Below are 24343 nucleotides of genomic sequence, written 5' to 3'. Positions count from 1 at the left end.
GCAATTTAACAAAGATATTTATTATTTTTTTAAACAATTTGAAGTCAAACGTCAAAGCTGTAAAAAATAGACTTCTCATTAAATCCCAGCTGGGAAATATGACACTTTGCTGCAGGGAAGTATTTTTCTTCTTCAACTACTGTATCTAGCTACTTCAATGCACAAAATTATCTTAATGCCACATTAGATCAATATTTTAAAATTAAAACCATGATATTCAGAGTTAAAATTTACAAAATAACTTTAATTTAACCAGTTACATATCATGGATTGCAACAGTGTTTTTTTTATTACATGATTATATTTGATTGAACTGTGACACTTATGTGGTAAATATATCAGAACCTCACTAATTCTCATGTTGGAACCCACCATATAGAGAACTAATTAAGAAAGAAAAAAAAAGGGGGTGAGGGGTTAGTCTAACCTCACTTCGCAGATAAGATTTAGTAGCACTGTGGTGTGGTTAGGTATCGTACTACTAACATTACATTATTTGTAGAAAATACACCATTAGTACAGCCAAATCTGATCATTCATAGAATTTAAGCTAATTTACACTTTTCAAGCTGCTGGAGGTGGGGTGGGGGGTGAGCGTGCATCAGTGAGGCCGAGGCAGAGAGAGAGAGAGTGAGTGTGAGTGGCCTCCTATTATTAATTCAATCTCCTTTTGTAATAATATTGATTCATTTCAATCTTGATCTGGTTTAGTCATATGCAAAATGCTCTCCTCAGCCTAACTAACAGTTCTGCTGACAATGACTCCTTCTCCCTTGGAGGAAGCACAAGCCACTGTGCATCGTCTCGGACAGCCTCTATAGCTACAAGAACATTTCCAGTTCCTTTCTGTCTCAGTTCTACTCCTGCCCATCATATCCCTTGTTCTCATATCTTGGTGGCACCACTGCCTCTACCTGTCCTTTAATTAAAAAGATTCAGTCCTTGATGTTTTATAGTTTTCTTTCCACACAGTCATTTCACATCTGTCTTTAGAGATGGGGTGTACTAAAGAGCGATTGTTAAAATCACCTTCTGACTCTGCTCACCATCTGCAAACATATGGGGAGGAATAGATCAGTGGTTTGAGCACTGGCCTGCTAAACCCAGGGTTGAGAGTTCAATCCTTGAGGGGGCCACTTAGGAATCTGGGGCAAAATCAGTACTTAGTCCTGCTAGTGAAGGCAGGGGGCTGGACTCGATGACCCTTCAGGGTCCCTTCCAGTTCTAGGAGATAGGTATATCTCCATTATTAAATTTAAAAAAAATTAAATATGCTAACGAGCCCCCATGAATTTGAGGACTCTATTCACTATTACCTTCTGTTTTAAGAACTTCCATGGACTTGTTCATGCTCAGCTCGCTTAAATAGCCTCAGCGTCTCTTTATCATTTAATCCATCACGGCTTTCCTCAATGCTGTTCCACAGAAACTGGACACTGTTTGCACAAAACCCTATGCTGCAGCTCCTGCCATCTAGAATAACCCCTCTCTCTCTCTGCTTCTCGTTCACACACACTTGTAATCCTATCTGGAAAATATTTTTTTTTCTTACCAATCACTATTAAATTCTCCCTCTTCCCCACTTCTACAGTTACTGAATTACCTAACTATAATTCCACTATTTGTTTTTGTCAATGCTTATATTAACTATGGTAACCACAACACTGTTTTATTATCTTGGGAATAGAACCTCTAGACTTACTAGCTCAAAGAAGATAATAGGATGATTTAAATGAAAGATCAGGAAAATTTAATTTAAATGTTACCTGAATACGTTTTTCTTCCTCTTCCCTCTTCTTCCTCTCTTCTTCTTCCTGTTTTCTCTTTGCCTCAATCTCAGATTTTCTAATACAAGAAATAAAAACAAGCGAAAGCATTTGATAATTACGTAAATTATAACAGAACATAAATGAATAAGAAACATACTGAAATAAACTGCCCAGGGAGGAACCTCCATCATTGGAGATTTTTAAGAGCTGGTTAGACAAACATTTGTCAGGGATGTTCTAGATCAGGGGTCAGCAACCTCTGGCACGCGGCTCGCCAGGGTAAGCACCCTAGTGGGGCGGGCCAATTTGTTTACCTGCCATGTTGGCAGGTTCGACTGATCGCAGCTTCCACTCCCAGGCCAATGGGGGCAGCGGGAAGCCGCAGCCAGCACATTCCTCGCCCGCACCGCTTCCCGCAGCCCCCATTGGCCTGGGACAGTGAACCGCAGCCAGTGGGAGCCGCAATCGGCCAAACCTGCCGATGCGGCAGGTAAATAAACTGGCCCGGCCCCGCCAGGGTGCTTACCCCTGGTCTAGATAATACTTAGTTCTGCCATGAGTGCAGGGGACTGGACTAGATGACCTCTCAAAGTCCCTTCCAGGTCTACGATTCTATGATTCTAAGCATCTTACATAAATCTAAATATCAACTTGAGAGGCAGAGTAGTCCAATGGACAGGGCTTTGGATTGGGAGTCAGGAGACCTTTTATTCCCAGCTGTGCCTGAGGCATCACTTCACCTCTCCTCCATTTGTCTATCTTGTCTATACACCTCTATCTCGATATAACGCTGTCCTTGGGAGCCACAAAAATCTTACCGTGTTATAGGTGAAATCGTGTTATATTGAACTTGCTTTACCGCGTTATATCCAAATTCGCATTATATCGAGGTACCGGCGTATTTAGACTGTAAGCTCTCCAGGGCAGGGCCCAGGTCTGTACAGCACTTAGCACAAGGGGATCCCAGACTGAATCAGGGCCTCTAGGTGCTAGCTTAATATTAACAACAAATGGGTTAGACTGTCATTTCTGTTTCCTTTTGAATCCAGAACTGATTATGTAATTCAAGACTCACAGTCGCCTTTCCTCCTCTTCCTTTCTGCGACGTTGCTCCTCCTCTTCACGTCTTTTCCTTTCTCTTTCCATTTCCTCCTGGATGCGTCGCAGCCTCTCCGCCTCCTCCTCTTGCTGCTTCTTTTTCTGTAGCTCACTCAGAAGCTGCTCTGAGCTCTTAACTAGAGCATCATACTCTTTCTGTATCTGTTCCCTAGTCATCACAGTGGCCTGGAAAATAAAATATGAAATATAGGGGATAATATTCAGTAATGCTTGTACTGCATTATGAAAAATATAAAGCCCTATAAAAGTGCATTACAGGTACACAGCATTTGCATTTTTGTTTTGTTTTGGGGGAGCACAATAGGGAGTTCTCCACTCCTTTCCAAAATACTGAAGATCCATTATTTTGTCTCACTTGTCACTTTAAACTACAAATAACCTTCATCCTTACAGCTGAGGACTGGCTAGGACCTCCCTTCTTTGAAGCATGTCATCCCTTTTCAACCGTTACTCCCTTAAGAAACAGCAAAGAATCCTGTGGCACCTTATAGACTAACAGACGTTTTGCAGCATGAGCTTTCGTGGGTGAATACCCACTTCTTCAGATGCAAGTGGTGGAAATTTCCTGGGGCAGGTATATATAAGCAAGCAAGAAGCAAGCTAGAGATAACGAGGTTAGATCAATCAGGGTGGATGAGGCCCTGTTCTAGCAGTTGAGGTGTGAAAACCAAGGGAGGAGAAACTGGTTCTGTAATTGGCAAGCCATTCTGAGGGCTTGGCTACACTTACAGTTTGCAGCGCTGGTAGTTTGCAGCGCTGGTCATCCAGCTGTGTAGGAGCAGCGCTGGTGTGTGGCCACACTCACAGCTACCAGCGCTGGTGTGTGGCCACATTTGCAGCATTTCCAGCGCTGTTGGGAGTGATGCATTATGGGCAGCTATCCCAGCATTCAAGTGGCCGCAACGTGCTTTTCAAAAGAGGGGGGTGGAGTGGGGTCTAGTGTGACAGGGAGCGGGGGGAAAGAGAGAGTGGATTTTTGGAGCCAACACTGTGTGTTAGCTTCCTGACTTGAAAAATCAGAACATTTTTCCGACCCCTTAGTCTTAACTCTTAATTGCAAACAGCATGTAGGCAACACGACTCCCCGCTGTTTCCCTGCCTGCCTCTCATTTGATTGTTTACAGCCAGGTACAGATGATCACAGCAAACAGGAGCTGTGTTTGTTTTTTAGATAGCAGCAGCAACGGAGGAGCTCCACAGAGCTCGTTCACAACAGGGAGGAGGATCTCATTTGATTGTTCACAGATTGATCACAGCAAACAGGAGCTGATAAGCAGCTCCGGTAGAAACGGAGCGAAACGGAGCTCCTCCGGAGGTTCACAACAAAACAAAGAGAGGCTGCATAACAAAACAAAGGGAGTAATTTAGTTTAAAGCATTCTGGGATATCTCCTTATTCCCTGGAGGCCAATAAAAGCGCTGGTGTGTGTCCACACTTGATGAGCAGCGCTGGATCATCAGCGCTGCAATCGCTACACCCCAACCTGGCCAGGTGTACAGCCAGCGCTGCAGCCAGGGAGTTGCAGCGCTGGATGTGCCTTGCAGGTGTAGACAGTTACTAATTGCAGCGCTGGAAAGCCTCTACCAGCGCTGCAACTTGCAAGTGTAGCCAAGCCCACAGTCTTTGTTTAGTCCTGAGCTGATGGTGTCAAATTTGCAGATGAACTGGAGCTCAGCAGTTTCTCTTTGAAGTCTGGTCCTAAAGTTTTTTTGCTGTAGGATGGCCACCTTAAGATCTGCTATTGTGTGGCCAGGGAGGTTGAAGTGTTCTCCTACAGGTTTTTGTATATTGCCATTCCTAATATCTGATTTGTGTCCATTTATCCTTTTCCTTAGAGATTGTCCAGTTTGGCCGATGTACATAGCAGAGGGGCATTGCTGGCATATGATGGCATATATTACATTGGTGGAAGTGCAGGTGAATGAACCGGTGATGTTGTGGCTGATCTGGTTTGGTCCTGTGATGGTGTTGCTGGTGTAGATATGTGGGCAGAGTTGGCATCGAGGTTTGTTGCATGGATTGGTTCCTGAGCTAGAGTTACTATGGTGCGGTGTGCAGTTGCTGGTGAGAATATGCTTCAGGTTGGCAGGTTGTCTGTGGGCGAGAACTGGTCTGCCACCCAAGGCCTGTGAAAGTGTGGGATCATTGTCCAGGATGGGTTGTAGATCCCTGATGATGCGTTGTAGGGGTCCCTTAAGAAAGATATTCATGCTTTAAAATTCTAGGATGAGGGATGGCAATTAGCCATCCTGCAGCAAAAAAACTTCAGGACCAGACTCCAAAGAGAAACTGCTGAACTTCAGTTCATTTGCAAGTTTGACAACGCCAGCTCAAGATTAAACAAAGACTGTGAATGGCTAGCCAACTACAAAAGCAGTTTCTCCTCCCTTGGTGTTCACACCTCAACAGCTAGAAGAGGGCCTCATCCTCCATGATTGAATTAACCTCATTATCTCCAGACTGATTCTTGCCTGCATATTTAAACCTGCCTCTGGAAATTTCTGATGAAGTGGGTATTGACCCACGAAAGCTCATGCTCCAATACTTCTGTTAGTCTATGAGGTACCACAGGAGTCTTTGTCGCTCCTTACTTGGTAGATCTGTTTCTTGGGTGGATTCTGTGTTATATCTGCTTAATTCCTGATCAGTTACATACAATACTAATCATATGGCAACACAGCGGATGGTTTTACACCTCTTATTACCCTGGCACTCATATCATTGTATAGTATTTTTACTAGTCACCAACATTTAAAGAAACAAACATACCAGTATTTAAAATGACCTTAATACAATGCAAATGCTTTAACTGGACACGGTACTGGTCCCCACTACTCTTTTTAAGCTTTTGAAAAATGTTTGATAGCTACAGTTTTATTTCATTCCCATTTCAATGTCTTCCCCTTTTCACATTGATTCATGCAAACAATCATGAAATTTCATCTATATTCAATTTACTTTTTTCCTCAGATGTCTTATGTTCTGTGCATAGTCACATGACTTTTTTCTTTAAATATGCACTATCAAGGTTGACTAAGGTCAAAATTCTACCTGCTCTGTGCTAAAAACTTCAGTGTCTTTTTAACTGGGATTTCAAATGTCAAAAAAAGATACTATCCCATTGCAATGGGACCATTGCTAAAGTGTCATCTTCCTAGACAGTAGAACCATTCACAATGAAGTCTAATATGTTAGGTTTCTTTCAGTGTGCGTCAGTCTCAATGTCCCTTCATTCTAGCTGCCTGCGCTGCTTTTGTGATGGGGAGGAAAGGGAAAAAAGAGGATTAAAATGACCAAGAGCCATTTTATTGGAAGTAAATTAATATGAAAAATTCTGCGTAGTTCATCTGTTTGATCACAAGAATACAGTACACAAGAAGAGCAGAGGGCCAGAGAAACATGAATATGTCTCACTCATGGTACAAGTGAAAGTGCTCCTGAAAAACAAAGGGAATTCATCAGTGGCCACACAGTTATTCTTCATTGGTATCGGAGACCTTTCTTTAGTACCCTATTATAGTACAGTGAAGAACTCAAATATATCTTCAGGGATTAATTCAAACAGTCTGGGTCCTAGACACACCACAGGGTTCTGCCTCTTACTTGGAGGGTCAGTGATAAATATCTCCCCCCAAAAACAGTGCCAAAAGGCAGTGGTCCTGGGCCCAGAGTTTGAGACTGTCCAGAACATGCTGACACACCATTCCAGCACTTTTTTGGAAGCCCGAACAGCATCCACACTTCCAGTACGTGCATTCAGTCCCTTCTCATGTGCAGCACTGACTAGACCCTGAGGTGCTGGAACAATTTGTATATTGGGAATGCTGAGAGCCATTGAACCAAATGGCAACACCCCCAGTTCCAACACCTATGATTCGACCCCATTCCCCACCCCGCGCGCTTACACACACACACAAACCTCTGCATTTAAACCAGCCCTGAATCCCACTGAAAGATAATCTTTGTAAATTTTGTTTGGACTTTCTATTAACAACCCTTGGGCCAAACGTCAAAGCTACCAGCCTCAGTAGAGTCCTTTAATTATAGTCAAAGTTGACTCCATATAAGACTAAAAGTAGAGTTTGGGCACTGCTTCAGTAGAACCAAACAATAAAGACATAGCTTCCTTAAGTTATTCCTAATGCTCAGTGTTTTCATTCTTCTGAGCTAAACCTGCTATTCCCAGAAGTTCTTCAGTCAGATATCATACATAAACCTCTTTAGGAGGCATTTTCAAAACCAACACATGAGCTCACTGAGAAACAAAAAGAAAACATTTAGTCTTGTTAGATAACATTGTTGGCTTTGTGGTAATCTTCTTTGGCTTGATAGTTATGTAAAACCTCTTAAGCACCATGTTTTACTAAGCAATTAAGGTAATACCAAAACCCCAATTAATTTAAAACATTGCTACTGTACATTATTCTAAGCACCATATTTTGCGGCACTAGATGAAGCTTATATAATATGTTTATCTCACAATATCAAAAGGGTTGCTACATCCATCACAATATGCATTAAGACCAAATTTTCAAACTTATATGCTTAGAGGTAGGGTGCCTAAATATCGATTTAGGTGCCAAATAAACAGCCTTACTTTTAGTCATGCTGAGCACTCAACTAATTGTAGGGGATTTGGCAGTGCTCGACACCTCTTAAAATCAAGCCTCTTTATTTAGATGCCTAACATGAATTCAGGAGCCTAATTTAAGGCACTTGTATTAAAAACTCTGGATTAAATGCTAACTATAAATAAAGACTTTGGCCTTCTATTTCAGATGAAGTTAAAAACCATCTCAGAAGTTCTATTGTTATGTAATACCTTAATCTTGACCATCAAAGCATCAATAGATAACTCCAGATCCCGGATCTGCTTGCTCATCTCTGGTTTTCCCTCTTTCAGAGCACTTACTACTTCATTAAATTTATCAAGTCTCTTTTTCAGTGTACGCACTTTTATTAGTCCATTAATGCTGTGAATATAAAAAAACCAGATCACTATATTTTGAGATGTGTTTGTAAAGTAGGTGATCATTTTTTAAAAAAAGTATCAGTAAATATTCACATTGATTTCTAATCCTGTTTTCCCTTTTTAAATCTGCTGTTTAAACTATGGGCATGTCTACACAGGTTGGAATGGGGGTAATGTGCACTATAGGAATATTTCTAAAACACACTAATGTGATGCATGTAGGCCCTGCTAATGTGCTTTAACTTAGTACTTTTTGAAATAGCACTATGTTAAATCCTACTAGTGGACACCAGCAGGGAAATGGGAAATGATTGCCTAGGAAGGAGTACTGCAGAAAGGGATCTGGGGGTCATAGTAGACCACAAGTTAAATATGAGTCAACAGTGTAACACTGTTGCCAAAAAAAGCAAACATCATGCTGGGATGTATTAACAGGAGTGCTGTAAGCAATACACGAGAACTAATCCTTCTACTCTACTCCGTGCTTATTTGGCCTCAACTGGAGTAGTGTGTCCAGTTCTGGCACCACATTTCAGGAAAAATTTGGACAAATTGGAGAAAGTCCAGAAAAGAGCAACAAAAATAATTAAAGATCTAGAAAATATGACCTATGAAGGAAGATTGAAAAAACTGGGTTTGTTTAGTCTGGAAAAGAGAAGACAGAGGGGACATGATAACAGTTTTCAAGTACATAAAAGGTTGTTACAAGGAGGAGGAAGAAAAATTGTTCTTCTTAACCTCTGAGGATAGGACAGGAAGCAATGGGCTTAAATTGCAGCAAGGGAGGTTTAAGATTGGACATTACGAAAAACTTCCTAACTGTCAGGGTGGTTAAGCACTGGAATAAATTGCCTAGGGAGGTTGTGGAATCTCCATCATTGGAGATTTTTAAGAGCAGGTTAGACAAACAGGCATCGTGTAGAAAATACTTAGTCCTGCCATGAGTGCAGGGGACTGGACTAGATGACTTCTCAAAGTCCCTTCCAGTCGTATGATTCTATATTACTGGTCTTTATTTGAGAGAGAGAAAATGTCTATAAATGGATTAATCATAATACTGCACAATATTTGTATTAATTTTCTAATAAGTGTTACTCATCCATTCAATTTGAATAAGCATGAATGCAAAAGCTAAAGCTAAATCCACACTTTAAAAATATTGCTAGTATAAGTTATTGTTTGACACTCCACCTTAAGACTATTCAGTTAGGCATATCAACATTTAAAAAAAAAGTTTTTGAACCTTATAAAATCCCTCCCTTCTTACCGTGGTTTGTGCTTTCTCTTGCAAAGCCACATACGAATAGTTTTTTGTATTTTAATGCAGGCACTAGCTCGGTATTTTATTTTGTTTTTCACTGCAAACACACAAAATAAATTCAATGAGTCTGAATGGTTTTATCATTTTAAATCGTTCAAGGGAATGCCTACAACATTCCCTACAAATGCACGTTTGATTTATTTATTTTTTAAAAGTGATGTCCCAGAATAATAAATATATGACAAGTCTCCAACTCTCATCTATGATTAGATGCTATTTCAGATTTAGCTGAGCTGTGAATTATTTTCTCATAAAAGTCTCTAACACACAAAGCCCACCAAACAAACCACTATTTCCTTAGATGTAATTGTTTTAAGGTGGCAGGCCTTCTGCCCTATTATTCCAAAAAAGTAGGGTAATTAAGTTGTGTAAATTTCTGGATTCTAAATATCCTGGAATAGATTCACTTAGGTCCCAATTTATTCACGTGTTTGTATGTGTAAATAACATGAAGCACTGAGAAGTCCCAATGACTCCAAAGGGATTATTCACATGCCTGAAGTTAAGCAAGTAGGTATTTGCAGGCTGGGGGCCTTAATTAATACTGTTCAAATTACGAAGCAACAATCCAGTTGCTGTGCCATACTCTGTTAGTATATTTTGATTTACTAAAAAACAACATTAAATTACATACATTTAATCACTGAGAGAGAACACCACTGAACTTTTTTCCAGCGACTGCAGATAAGCCAGTGATTGACTCGTTTAACCAGCTCCGCTAGATGATCTGGATCAGACTTCATTATCTGATCAAACTCTGCAAACTAAATACATAACCAGTTTTACATAACAAAAGAATAGATAGAAAATAGACAATCAACATTATAACCTAACAGAGCACTGAGGACAAAGGTAAAATATCAGTACGGTAAACAGAACTTTGTAACCATGGAAACTTCAGTTCAACTTCCAATTAATTCAAACATGTGAAAAGGTAACTTTGCTTTCACATTTTAATAGGTTCTGTTGATAACAGAAATGACTACTTCCAATCCAGGCTTTTTCTGACAGTTGCTGAGTGCTCAGTGCTTTTGAAAATCCAGACACATATTTAGGTGCCAAAATAAAGATTTATGGCTAAGATTTTCCAAAGAGACTAGTAATGTTGGGTACCCCATTTACTTAGCACTCACTCTGTAAATCATGCCCCTTTAAGGTATCTTAAGTTGGGTACCCAAAGAGAGAAGCCCCCAAGACATTTTTGAAAACCTTGATATACCAGCATAACTTAATGGCATCCATTTTTTAAAATCTTCAGCTTTTGGATAATTATGTTAATGAGCAAGACAAATTACATCTCTATACTGAAGTCTCACTCCTAGACATAAAAGTTTTAATTGCTTCTCCTCCCTTTGCTCCAACAATGCTCATATTCAGAGAAAGATGATTTGAATATAGATATGTTTTAATGGGAAACCTTTGTTACTCTGCTATAACCTTTTTTATTTTAAGCATGCAATATATTTTCACGACAATACTTTTCTGGAAGTTTACACAATCTCCAATACTCTATGTTCAAAAACTGCAATTGAAAGATACTATTTACCTTGCCAGGTCTAAAAAACACCTTTGTTAATCCAAATTTGTAATCATTTTCATTTAAGCCCAAGGCTTTAAATAGTGCCTATAACATAAGAAAAAAATCAGTTTGAGTCATATTTCACAAAAAAAGGCACAAAATAAACCAAAATAAATATTTTCTATCCGAGATGAAAAGAAAAAAAATATGGACAATTCATTTGGCACTCAGGTGGCTGTTACCTTGCAGAAAAGTCTAGGGTCCAGTCGAGCTAGTTTTGCAGGCATATACTTTTTGTACATCTTGTATAGCTCATGAAATGATGCTCGTGATGGGAAGCCACCTTGCATCAAGTCCAAAACAGACACCATACCTATATTCACAGAAATACACACAAAAATATGTATGTCATTAAAATTTAAATAAAGCCGTTGTTTCATATTAATGAGCAATTAATGGCTTAGGCCCTTTGGACATGCTCAAATGCTTGGCCTAAGTCCCCAATGTAGTACATGGTTCTGCATGGACTGGCCACAGCATCCACCATTTTCTGGTCAAATGGCCATTTATATGAATTTATTCCTAAATGGCTGAGACAGTCTGCAATAATATTCCGAGTCCTTGCCAGATATGTGGCAACTAACAGACTTCAGTGAATTACTCTGTTAAATCTTTTTTGGCAGAGCCACTATTTTGCTGTTCCTTCCCTAAAGCAGGGACCCAATAATTTCTGAACAGACAAAGACTATTAATGTGTACAATGGCACCAATGTCATCAGCGTGAGAGGCAGTGCAGAGTACAAAGGTGCAGCTGACTGGCATTAGCACCCATGCCGGCACACCCTGTTTACATATAATGCTGGGATGTGCCTTAGCTGGTGAGATGCATTTTGTATATCTTTGATACAGCAAAAGTGGCACAGTAGAATGAGTCTATTATAGATAACCATAAATACTGCCATCATCTCCAGAGGTGCAACTTATTGCTACCCAAATCAGTAAAAGGCTGGAGAGTCTTCAAACAGTAATTAAAACAGACATTGCACTGCCAGAGAGTGCATGAGTCAAGGCTAAATTCATGCCATGAGCTGGAGTTCAAAAGAGTTTAAAAATCACCCCAGATCTCAGAATTAGTGGGAGAACCTCTGGGATGCCATGTTATTGCCCAAAAAATATCAATGTCTTGATACATCAAAATGCCTCCAAAGTTGCATGGTAAGAGTGTCACAGCACAGATACAGGAATTTCATGCCACACCTTCTATAATCTCTTGCAATGATCTCAAAATACTTAAACAGCACAATCTCCATGGCAGTTAAAAATTTACATATTATACCACTTTGCAGAATGAATAAACTAGGAAAATTGGGTTACATCTTGGAAGCAAGAGCCATCCTTGACCGACTCCCCACAATTCCATATCTTATTATATCCTGCAGCTAAGTAACATACAACCAGCCATGTCTCTCTGCTAATTTTGAAAAATTCCTAGCAATAGATCTTGAGTATCTCATTTTCAATTTTATTTGTGATTGTTTTTACTGACTCTTTTTGCCGCCTTTCCTTATTGCATATTTGTTCTTGGTGAAGTTTCTGCTATTGTCATTTGCCTTTTGATTTACTTCCATTAATACCCTTTTTTTTTTAAATTTCATATTATAAGTAGCTCTTTTCTAGCTTAAACTTTACTTTTCTCCCTACAAGTTTAATGTTTACGTATACTTGTTATTTTACTGAAAAAAACAGATTAATACGTGTAAAAAAATTTGCTTATAGAAGCTTACGGTGAAAAATAAAAAGTTTTGTCTATTAATTTGTTTAGTCTCACAAACATTGGCAAGTACTATTAGCTGCTGATAATGGCGTTAATGGAATCTTAATTAAAGCAACATTGTTAAGCATTTTTGTGTCTATGATTAGCTAATTTTTATTGAAACGTAACTTGACATGACAAATATAAGTATGCTTGACAAAACACCAGATGCTGAACCAGGAACTTCTATAGAAAAACTAAGCTCAAACTACCAAACCCACAAAAGGATAATGGAAACAAACACCTGGACAGAAAAGTGTATAAAGGACTTATGAAGAATGATTCAAATTTAACATTATTGACTTATTTATATTCTGCCACCATGATTTTCTGGGAGTAAGTTCATTCTTGTAACCCAGTAAACCATTCATATCAAGCATAATAGTGCAAGAACAAGGATGAATAAATCTGTAAACAATATCATAAAATTTGAAAGGACCTTGTATTTCCAGATTCACAACCATGCAGCATCATTCCAAAAAAAACTAGAACAGATTGCTTGTACGCATTCTGCATTTGAGTTATGGGGCAGGATTCAGGTAGGCCTACTTTCAATGGATCAGCCCAGGTGCACTGCAGAGGTCTCAGCTGAACTGATAAGCTACATGGCTGAAGTCATTGAAACTGATGGTATAGGGTGATTTTGGAGTCCATTCAGATGGCAATTCTTCTGCTCATAGATGACAACCACAGGGTGCCCAAGAGATTTCTGACATAACTCACAGTGTGGGACATATTCAAGATCTCAAATTTGGGTTGAGATTGGACCTCAAGGAGATAAAGATTATTCCCATGTTACAGACCAACCATTTACCTTCTTCTGTTTGAGGGCAGAGTGGCACCTTGCCTATTTTGATGGTGTACCCTCAGATGGAATGGAACCAGAGAGCTCGCAGGGAGAATACTATTTAGCCAACAGAAAATTCAGTTGATAATTGAGTGGAACTTCAAATGAACTTCAGTACTTGTCCATAGATACCGTGGCCCCTAAACAAGTTGCTCTGCAACTTCACTATCACAGGTCACTCTTGTTTACAGATTACCTGCAATAGCTGAAGTGATATGAAAGACTGTTAAAGTGCAAATGGCAGAAATCTCGTGTCAAATCACATCTCTTGCAGTCTTCAAATTAAGACTAGATGGCTTTTCGAAGATACCCTTTAGTCAAACAGAAATGATTGGGGTCTATACCGCGGTAGCTGGGTGAAATTTAAGGCCCTCTGATATTCAAAAAGTCAGATTAGATGATCTGACAGTCCCATCTGGCCTTAAACTCTATGAATCTATGACACAAGTGCACAATGGAATGGTCTTGTTAGATCCTTCTCTGCTTCTGGATGTTCAGATATCAGCTGTTAGCAAAAGTGCTTTTTTCCACACATATGTTTAGCAAGAAAAGCACACCTTTCCCTTCAGATGCATATCATTCCATAGATGCCATTCATACATTTGACACTTCAAGTTTAAAGCACTACAATGGGTGCAAAATGGGGGATACATCTACCAATCGAGGAAAGCTGGCTGTATTTCAAAGAAACCTTATTGAGGTTGCAGGAACAAACCATCCCGATGTGTAGGAAGAGAAGTAAATATGGCAGGCGACCAGCTTGGCTTAACAGTGAAATCCTTGCTCGTCTTAAACACAAAAGAACAGCTTACAAGAAGTGGAAGATTGGACAAATAACCAGGGAGGAGTATAAAAGTATTGTTCAGGCATGCAGGTGTGAAATCAGGAAGGCCAAATCACACTTGGAGTTGCAGCTAGCCGGAGATGTTAGGAGTAACAAGAAGAGTTTCTTTAGGTATGTTAGCAACAGGAAGAAAGTCAAGGAAAGTGTGGGCCCCTTGCTGAATGAGGGAGGGAACCTAGTGACAGAGGATGTGGAGAAAGCTAGTGTACTCAATGCTTTTTTTGCCTCTGTCTTCACAGACAAGGTCAGCTCCCAGACAGCTGCACTCTGCAGCATGGTATGGGGAGGAGGTGACCAGCTCTCTGTGGAGAAAGAAGTAGTTCGGGGCTATTTAGGAAAGCTGGACGAGCACAAGTCCATGGGGCCGGATGCGCTGCATCCGAGGGTGCTAAAGGAGTTGGCCGATGAGATTGCAGAGCCATTGGCCATTATCTTTGAAAAATCATGGCGATCAGGGGAGGTCCCGGATGACTGGAAAAAAGCTAATGTAGTGCCCATCTTTAAAAAAGGGAAGAAGGAAGATCCAGGGAACTACAGGCCAGTCAGTCTCACCTCAGTCCCTGGAAAAATCATGGAACAGGTCCTCAAGGAATCAATCCTGAACCACTTAAAGGAGGGGAAAGTGATCAGGAACAGTCAGCATGGATTCACCAAGGGCAAGTCATGCCTGACTAACCTAATTGCCTTCTATGACGAGATAACCGGCTCTGTGGATGAGGGGAAAGCAGTGGATGTACTATTTCTGGACTTTAGCAAAGCTTTTGATACAGTCTCCCACAGTATTCTTGCCAGCAAGTTAAAGAAGTCTGGGCTGGATGAATGGACGGTAAGGTGGATAGAAAACTGGCTAGATGGTCGGGCTCAACGGGTAGTGATCAATGGTTCCATGTCTAGATGGCAGCCGGTATCAAGTGGAGTGCCCCAAGGGTCGGTGCTGGGGCCGGTTTTGTTCAATATCTTCATTAACGATCTGGAGGATGGTGTGGACTGCACCCTTAGCAAGTTTGCAGATGACACTAAACTGGGAGGAGTGGTTGATACGCTGGAGGGTAGGGATAGGATACAGAGGGACCTAGACAAATTAGAGGATTGGGCCAAAAGAAATATGATGAGGTTCAACAAGGACAAGTGCAGAGTCCTGCACTTAGGACGGAAGAATCCCATGCACTGCTACAGACTAGGGACCGAATGGCTGGGTAGCAGTTCTGCAGAAAAGGACCTAGGGGTTATGGTGGACGAAAAGCTGAATATGAGTCAACAGTGTGCCCTTGTTGCCAAGAAGGCTAATGGCATTTTGGGTTGTATAAGTAGGGGCATTTCCAGCAGATCAAGGGATGTGATCATCCCCCTCTACTCAGCACTGGTGAGGCCTCATTTGGAGTACTGTGTCCAGTTTTGGGCCCCACACTACAAGAAGGATGTGGATAAATTGGAGAGAGTCCAGCGGAGGGCAACAAAAATGATTAGGGGGCTGGAGCACATGACTTATGAGGAGAGGCTGAGGGAACTGGGATTGTTTAGTCTGCAGAAGAGAAGAATGAGGGGGGATTTGATAGCTGCTTTCAACTACCTGAAAGGGGGTTCCAAAGAGGATGGATCTAGACTGTTCTCAGTGGTAGAAGATGACAGAACAAGGAGTAATGGTCTCAAGTTGCAGAGGGGGAGGTTTAGGTTGGATATTAGGAAAAACTTTTTCACTAGTAGGGTGGTGAAGAACTGGAATGGGTTACCTAGGGAGGTAGTGGAATCTCCTTCCTTAGAGGCTTTTAAGGTCAGGCTTGACAAAGCCCTGGCTGGGATGATTTAGTTGGGTTTGGTCCTGCTTTGAGCAGGGGGTTGGACTAGATGACCTCCTGAGGTCCCTTCCAACCCTGAGATTCTATGATTCTATGATTCTATGAATCAATCAGAAAACTGAAGATGGTGCAGAATGCAAGTGCTTGCTTATTAAGGAGCATTTCATGCTAAGAACACATAATATAACGCGGTCGTGGGGAGCCAAAAATCCCTACTGTGTTATAAGTGAAACGCCGTTATATTGGGGCAGTGGTGGCAGGGCTGCAGGCCCCAGGCCCTTTAAATCACCAGCAGATCCCCGCTGCCGCAGCCCCAGGGTAGCAGCAGCAGGGCTCTGGTCATGATTTAAAGAGCTCCGGGCTCCGGCCACTGCGGGGAGCCTGGGCCCTTTAAATCGTTGGCCGAGCCCCACTGCCACAGCCCCGGGGGTAGTAGTGGCAGAACTCCAGAGGGATTTAAAGGGCCCAGGCTCCCCGCAGGAGCCGGACCTCGGGACCCTTTAAAGCGCTGCCCGAGCCCCGCTGCCGGAGCCCCGGGGTAGCAGCGGCAGGGCTCCAGTGGGGATTTAAAGGGCCCAGGGTTCCCCGCAGCAGCTGGAGCCCCGGACTCTTTAAAGCACCGCCGGAGCCCCACTGCTACCACACTATATGGAAACCCAGTTATATCAGGTCGCGTTATAGCAAGGTAGTGGTGTACCATGATCTATAGTGGCTGTCTATTTGTTTCCAGGCAGAGAACAGGGTGTTGGTACTAACATATGAATCCTTCAGCAGTTTGGGACCTGGCTTTCTGAGGTACTGCCTCTTGTTCTATGCAACACTCCTGAAGTTCAGCAGATGTGCTGAAATTGGAACACCATCAGTTTAAACATGAAAAGAGTGTTGACCAGGTGTTTCTTGTAAAGAGTCTTCAACTCTGAAACTCATGCCTCAGCTCAGTCCATCTTTTGGGACCCACTACAAAGTTCATCTTTATTTTCAGGTGTTCGGGGAGGAAGAGGGTAGAGGATTAAAGAGTGATCAGATCTAGACTTTTTCTTATCTGAGCAAGTATTACATGGGCAATCTTATAATATGCATTGTGAATCTGAATTTGTATTGTATATTTTAATGTTGTTGAGTGCATAGTGCTTGCTAGCTTTTTTATTTAACACTGAAAAAGTCTAATTAAAAATAATTTAATTTAATTAAAATAATTATCTGATTACTGAGAATCAAAATTAATTAATACTCATTAGATACAAATCATTTAATTGTATCTAGAGACCATTAAATTAAGAACAGAAATATTTGTCCAATCAAGGAAACATTGTTTCAATGACAGACATTCCAACTTGGTGTGAATCTGTAATACACAAAATAATTTAAATAATAAAAAAAAAAACAGAAATCAGTAAGAGGCATACATTACCTGAACACTGAAGCTGAGAGAGAATCTGTCCCCCTTCAAAATGGTGACTTGTCATCTTTAAATTAGGTTTGATGCAGCGAATAAAGCTTGACCCCTATTGACAGGACAGCAAGTTAGCAGAATCTACATAAATTTAAACCTTCTGAAATAAGTGATCATTTAAGAATTACAGAACAAAGGAATAGTAAGAGATTCCTAAAAAGGGAAACTGACTTTTTATGCTTTTCGGTCTTTTCATATCCATTTTGCACGCAACATATCTTGATGCAACTGATCTCAAAGTTCAAACTGTCAGTTAGAACCTCACCTTCTTTTCATTCAACAATTTTTTTCTTACCACCAATAACTGAATCCAATTATTACTACATCAGTCTAGTTGCACTTTATCTCCACTACTGCAATCCTCTTCCTTGAAAAAGACAAGCAACTAATACTGTCTCTTTCTCCATGCTTCCAACCATCTTTCTCCCCATTCTTTTCATCCCTCAAAATCGTTCCTTCTCTAACCACTCATCCCTTGCTCACCAGCCCAAACATATCAGTGTCTTCCTCGACATTTAAAAAAAAATCCCATTCATGTTATGTGTTAGAATAAAACTGGGATTGATATGACCTGTGACTACCCTCACTGTGACCACTTTGACTGTACCTTGCATCTCTCTCCCTCTCCTCTTGGGACCAAATCTCAGGTCTAGCCAAGCTGTAAAATTGTGCTCAGCACAGGTCCTGGGGGACAGGGGAGGAAAGGAAAGGGTTGGGCAAAGGTAGCTGTATGTCATCTTTATGCCCCCAATCCTGGTAACATTAAGACCACTGGAGTGAAGTAACACCCTGGCCATGCCTCCTTCCCCTGGACAAGCCCTTGAATACTCCAATGGCTGAAAGAGGGCTGATGAATACTTAGCTACATTGGTTCTAAGATTTTCCTAGGAAAGAGGAATTTTCATCTGGTCATTCAGACCAGCTTTAAGTCTGAGGCAGGGCAAAACATACTTGATGACAGGGGATCCAGCTCTTTGGGGCACGGACTGTCTTTTGTTATGTCTGAAAAGCGCTAAGCATATTTTTGGATGGTATCTTAATATAAACAAGAAGAATTTTAGTATTCCTACCAAAGTGCCTGAAGACATTTGCTAAAGTAATACTGAAAATAGGGAGAGGTCCCACACCATTCTGAAACTTAAAAAGCAGAGATTATATAAATGGACTAAAATTTAATGGTTCTCTATGATCTAACTTTGTTTTTAAGAAATTAGATCAAAGCATAAAGTTTAGCGATTACTATCCTATTTAAATAAGCAGGATAATTTACTACATCTAAATTTTTTTTTAAAGAAGTTGCATTGGCTAAAATAATGTTTTTCCTCCTCTATTTATAGAGTTGTTGATTCCCCGAAGCTCAAATATAACTCAGTTTGATTACTTCCTCTGACCATATCATTAGAGAAATTGTAAATATATAACTTCACAAGTATGGTAACTCTGACTCAGTGAAGAGTGAGGTAACACACCACTAACTCTGCAATCTATTTCCTGAGCTAAACTCTCTCTCTATACTAATGGGTAATCTTCCAGCAAGTAAAGCAGAATTTGTTATCCAGATTAAAAATGTGTGAAATATAGGTTGGATTCCCCTCGTTATGTATAGAAACTTCTATGCCCTAAGCACTGAAGAAAGACACGAAGAATGAAAAAGGAAGAGAGAAATTTAAAAAACCTCACGGGATAAGACAAACATAGGAGAGAGATTTAAGTATGAACAGGAAGCTGCTAGTTCATATTTATCACAGAACATAGAGATACAGTCAGCTGTAATATCCTCTCATGAAGTGAGCTGTTTAATGACAAGGAGGTGATTGTTCTGATAGGGAATACTCCTCGACCTACAAAAATAGTAGGAAGATGTATCCTGCACAGAAGAGGTTTCTAAGAAATAGAGTACACATTAATGGAGAGCTTGCAAGAGTAGACTATTTGCTTCTCTAAAAAAAGAACAGGAATACTTGTGGCACCTTAGAGACTAACAAATATATTCCTGTTCTTTTTGCGGATACAGACTAACACGGCTGCTACTCTAAAATCTGTTTGCTTCTCTGTAAATCCATATCAAAGACAGAAAAGGTATAGTGGCTTTTTAGCCAAATTCTTCAAAGATGACTGTCTGAAGTAGATACTGAGGGATCAAGCAATGAGTTGTGGAGCCAACGCAATCAGGAAGTTAAAAATCAGACAAATGGCTGTGCAACTCCAAAAGCCCTGAGGAAGTAGCAAAGGGCTGTGCAACATGGTTAGTTATGTTTGTCTTTCACTAATGAACTAAAGCTCTTTAAAAATTGATTAATTTGGCTCAAGAGCTTCTTCAAAGATTTTTAATGCAGCAAACCTTTCTAACACTGAAGCACATTAGCCATTTGGTAGTTACAATCAGCATCTCTTACTGAAACTCATGCCTACTATTCTCTGAGGGTCTGCATAAAATAAATTAAAACAGAATTTACAATAAATTTAAATCCTGGACCTGAAATGTAAAGTAGTAAAGCAAACTCCTCCATCTACCAGCAGTGCTGACTGGCTATGGAGGGAGAGTTACCGCCAGGGGTGTAGGTGAGAGAAGCAGAAACACATCACAGTAGAGGAGTAGAGGGAAAGTGAATGAAGTGAATATGAACTAATTTTAACATTGGGAGTATGGATGGAGGTGGTGGTATGAGATTTTTTTCCTGCCACCAATTCAACTACATGACTGTATTAGATCAGGGATAGGCAACCTCCCATGGCACACGTGCCGCCTTCAATGACACTCACACTGCCCGAGTCCTGGCCACCGGTCCAGGGGGCTCTGCATTTTAATTTAATTTTAAATGAAGCATCTCAAATATTTTAAAAACCTTATTTACTTTACATACAACAATAGTTTAGTTATATATTATAGACTTATAGAAAGAGACCTTCTAAAAATGTTAAAATGTATTACTGGCACATGAAAAGTTGCCGACCCCTGTCTTAGATTAAATTGCCAAAAAACAGATTAGAAAATCTAGGGATGACACTTTATGCTTAGTAGTGAAAAAGGGATGGAAAAATAAAGTGCCACTCTACAACAAATAAATAATAAAATGATCAGAGTTAAGAGTTTTCCTAGAACTTGTTCAAAACCCTGGCTGTTCGTGAGTTAACTGCAGATATATAGTGAATCAAAATCTGGTCACAAAAATAAATCAGACACAGGACGGCAGATTACCCATGAGTGAGAAGCAAGTAAACTAGAGGAAAGGGAAATGATCAGGAAAGGAATTGGAGACTTGATAAAACTAAGTAATATTAATGCACTTTATCTGAATTGGCAGAATTTCCATGCTACAATACAAAGCAACTTTCCTTTCAGTAACTTTAATATTTAGTCTATTAATTTAATAATATTCAGCACCCATGTAACAATACACTTCAAAAATGTAATCCGGTTGCAAAACATGATAATTTTAATTGACTATTTATTATTATAAAACATTAAATTTAAGCCAAAACTCTTGGTTAACGTGAGAGGAGCGATAAAGGGAAATACAGAATTTGCATCTATATTTATACTTACAGTACTGCGAAGCTTTTCAAGGAGCAAATTTAATTGAGTCTGTAAAAAAAAAAGAAAAAAAAGAAAATTCAATACTTCATATTAGAGAACCATAAAGTGTCTGTCTTACTACGATCGTTATAAATTAGGCACACAGTAGAGTGACCACACTATTGCATGCATGAGTTATTGTTGGGGGGTGTGTGAATAGTAGCTCATTCAGATTTGATAAACCACACATGAACAAATCTTAGAAACATCATGCAAGAGTATCTGAGTGACACCAAGGAAACTGCTTATGTTGAATACTCTTGTGTTGAAAGGCATAATAATAGCATGCGTGTATTTCTTTATTCTCTGAAAATTAGCTATTACATATTCAAAGTACATACACCAGTAGGAAAATAAATAAGGAAAATGTTGTATACATAGTAGAGTTAATGAGGAAAGTGATCAGACAGTGATCTGTGAAAAGCTACAGACAGTAAGGAATAATGTGTATCAGTATGTCAAACACTACATGGATAAGGACATTCTCAACACAGTTTGCACATCAATACATTTAATACCGCTTTTATTTTTTTAAATTCTCTTTACAAGAGATGCTGTGCTCACTTTTGACTCAAGGCTACCTAAGATTCTGATTTAAATAATGTGTCATATATTTGGCCAGCTAAAATCCTCAGAATTACATTACACTGAACTGTTCTTTGAATATGACAATCAGCAGATAAGTCTTCATTTTATTTGGGGGAGAGAGGGAATCCTATATTTATCCTAGATGGAATTTAAACACTGAGAATTTAATTAATGCCCTGATATTGAAACTGACTGTGTGCAGCAAAGGATGAGAGCCTTAGGCCTCAACTACAAGTACAGGTATCTGAGTATCACATTACAACTTCTACATATTAGAGTTTGGTTAGGACTTACATATGCAGGGAACCAGCTCAAGAGACATGGTTAAATTTTTGGCACAGGAGTAGCCTGATCGTTCACAGACTAATGTAATGCTTGACTTGCTGCTGCTTACAATACTGATTGTCTAATGTGACATTACACAAAATTCTGATACCAAGTGGTTAAGCACAGTTCTGCCATTACTACTGTACTGTGTACCATAAAACAGAGGATTGTTTTCAAGATTCTTATTTTAGACTAGCTGGTCTATTATTCTCAGGGCACCTAGTGTGCAGGCAAATACATTGCTGCTGCTTCAGCTAAAGCTACCAGTGTCTCTCCTGCAGAGAAAGACGGGGCCTATTGGTTATTCTTGCAGACGAAGTTGGTGCACTCTAGCACATACAGTTGGGATGAGTAAAGGAGTATCATGAGAGGCTGGGCAGGCCCGGCCCAACTAACCCGCTACTCAGATTTCACTGATGCTACATACTTTCCTTATCTAATTTTAACAAATTCTTTATGTTTACCTACTTTTATTAAGGAATGTATTTTATATAAGCATTGTTTTGGAGGAAATCATTTAAATTGCTCACAAAGTATCGGTTCCTCTCCAGATTAACTTGCCCATTCACTCAACCATTCTGTCTGAATTAGTTATTGGATATTGGGGCAGAAAGGTGGGGGAAGTGAGACAGAGGTGGGAAGTCATTTGAAGCGCAGGAACAATTCCTTTACTAACCATCAAATAACAATCTTATTTTATTATTGATATGAGTGTCAATATTGTCTGTATTCAGCAGCTCTCCAGTATTAATTTTAAAATTTACTTTATGTTATAGATGCTTACATTTTATATAGTCTATTTCCCTCCTGAGCATTAAAAGATTATCTTTTTCTAAAATGTAGTCACTTTGTCTTTTACAAGGACTTCTCTCTCTCTCTAGAACATTATCTAGGTAACTGTTACAATTAGAGAAATTCAAGATTGATTTATTCACATTTCTCAACATACAAGTGAAGAATTTCCAGTCTTAAACCACAGAGAAAATAAAGCCTCCTATCGTAGTGATACATTCCCCAGTGCTATCTGAAGTGAAACTGAAATTTCCAATGCGCTAAGTGTTCATTAAGAGTATGTGTTATGTCTGGGAAATTAACACTAATGAATTACTGTAAGTAGAACGTATACACTAGAAATGCCACAGAGGTACAAAACATTATGAACACTGATGTATTGAAAAGAAGAAGAACTCATGCTGAAATTGCAGCAGCTATAAAATAATGAGTCCATTAAGGTAATACATTTACCTGCAGCCCCTGGCTGTGCCTGCTTTTCCTCTCTCAACTTCCCTATAGTTCTCTCTAGCCATCCTGAGCTGAAATAATCCAGCTAAAAATAAAACTGCTGAATGAGGAAAGGAAGTAGAAAACATGTGGAGAAGACAAGGCTTGAAGGTCAGCTTTACAGCAAGTGGAAGAAAGGAAAAAATTAGGAGAAGCATCAGATACTATGGTCAGGTAGTGAAAAAGGACGTACTCAGCACACTGAAAATATTTGCCACTATTGCTGTCTTATACCATTTTAAATGAGGAAAACCAGTTTTAAGGTTAGCTTTTAAATTTTGAGGTGGCAATTTACTGACAAACTGTTATCTCTACACCTTCAAAGAGAATGGAAGAACACTTTTTGTCAAATTTAGAACTATAGGTTCCAGATTTAGAACAAGAACTTGGAGCCTGTGCTTCAAACGCTTTATTTGGATTTGGGGAAAAGAAGAATTATAAGATGCAGCATTTTAAAAATAAAAGCAAGGATTACTTTCAAGCAATCTTCATTGTTTGCATACCACAGGCCATCATTTAACTTGAATATGTGGTTTTATTACATTTTATTTGAAGAACAGCTGTTCAAGAGGATATTTTTCATGAAACTCAAATTATCATCTGATTCTCCCATACTTAAAGTTCCATTCATTTCAAGCAATTTAAAAGCAACATGCTAAAGGAAAGAACTCATTTTTAATATTCCAATACCTTGAATTTGTTTCCCACACTGATGAAGCTAAGCTTTCCTGCTTTTTGTTTGGGATCCTTGTTGTTATTAGTGGTAGATTCAAATAGTTCCCGGACAAACTTATCCTTGGATTCACATATAAGAGATTCAAGGGACATGTGCAAAGCATCATTGTTTTTCTCCACAAACTGGGTCTGAAAAGAAAACAAACCAGTAAAGAGTTGCATATCAACTTCACAGTACTAATAGCTTTACTTAGCCCTACATAAAGACATACTTTGGTCAAAATATCCCAACAAAAATACCTAATGCTAAAATACCAGGAATTTGAGGGGGGAAAATATATTGAGAAAAATATTTAAAATGTAATTGTAGAATATTTATTGTCTATGTCTGACACTAATAACAGTAAAAGGAGAAAAGGTGGTCTTATGTTTAAAGCACAGG

General features: G+C 39.6%; 1 protein-coding gene across 8 annotated transcripts in view; it reads right to left on the bottom strand.

Annotated features, from left to right (window-relative positions):
- MYO6 (myosin VI) overlaps nt 1-24343 on the bottom strand; it is a 124475-nt gene that overhangs the window by 30447 nt on the left and 69685 nt on the right. For all 8 annotated transcript variants that reach the window (XM_045011141.1, XM_045011142.1, XM_045011143.1 and 5 more), the window contains 10 exons: nt 23917-24090; nt 21001-21039; nt 17412-17505; nt 10943-11073; nt 10728-10805; nt 9816-9945; nt 9128-9218; nt 7711-7861; nt 2845-3053; nt 1767-1845 (listed from right to left, as the gene is read on the bottom strand). In XM_045011141.1, the coding sequence (XP_044867076.1) occupies nt 1767-1845; nt 2845-3053; nt 7711-7861; nt 9128-9218; nt 9816-9945; nt 10728-10805; nt 10943-11073; nt 17412-17505; nt 21001-21039; nt 23917-24090 (1176 nt within the window). The remainder of the gene's footprint in view (nt 1-1766; nt 1846-2844; nt 3054-7710; nt 7862-9127; nt 9219-9815; nt 9946-10727; nt 10806-10942; nt 11074-17411; nt 17506-21000; nt 21040-23916; nt 24091-24343) is intronic.

This window comes from Mauremys mutica, chromosome 3, assembly GCF_020497125.1.
Source record: "Mauremys mutica isolate MM-2020 ecotype Southern chromosome 3, ASM2049712v1, whole genome shotgun sequence".
Lineage (NCBI taxonomy): Eukaryota > Metazoa > Chordata > Testudines > Geoemydidae > Mauremys > Mauremys mutica.
The sequence above is the reverse complement of the archived record's forward strand: the minus strand, read 5'-3'. Positions and strand labels throughout refer to the sequence as shown.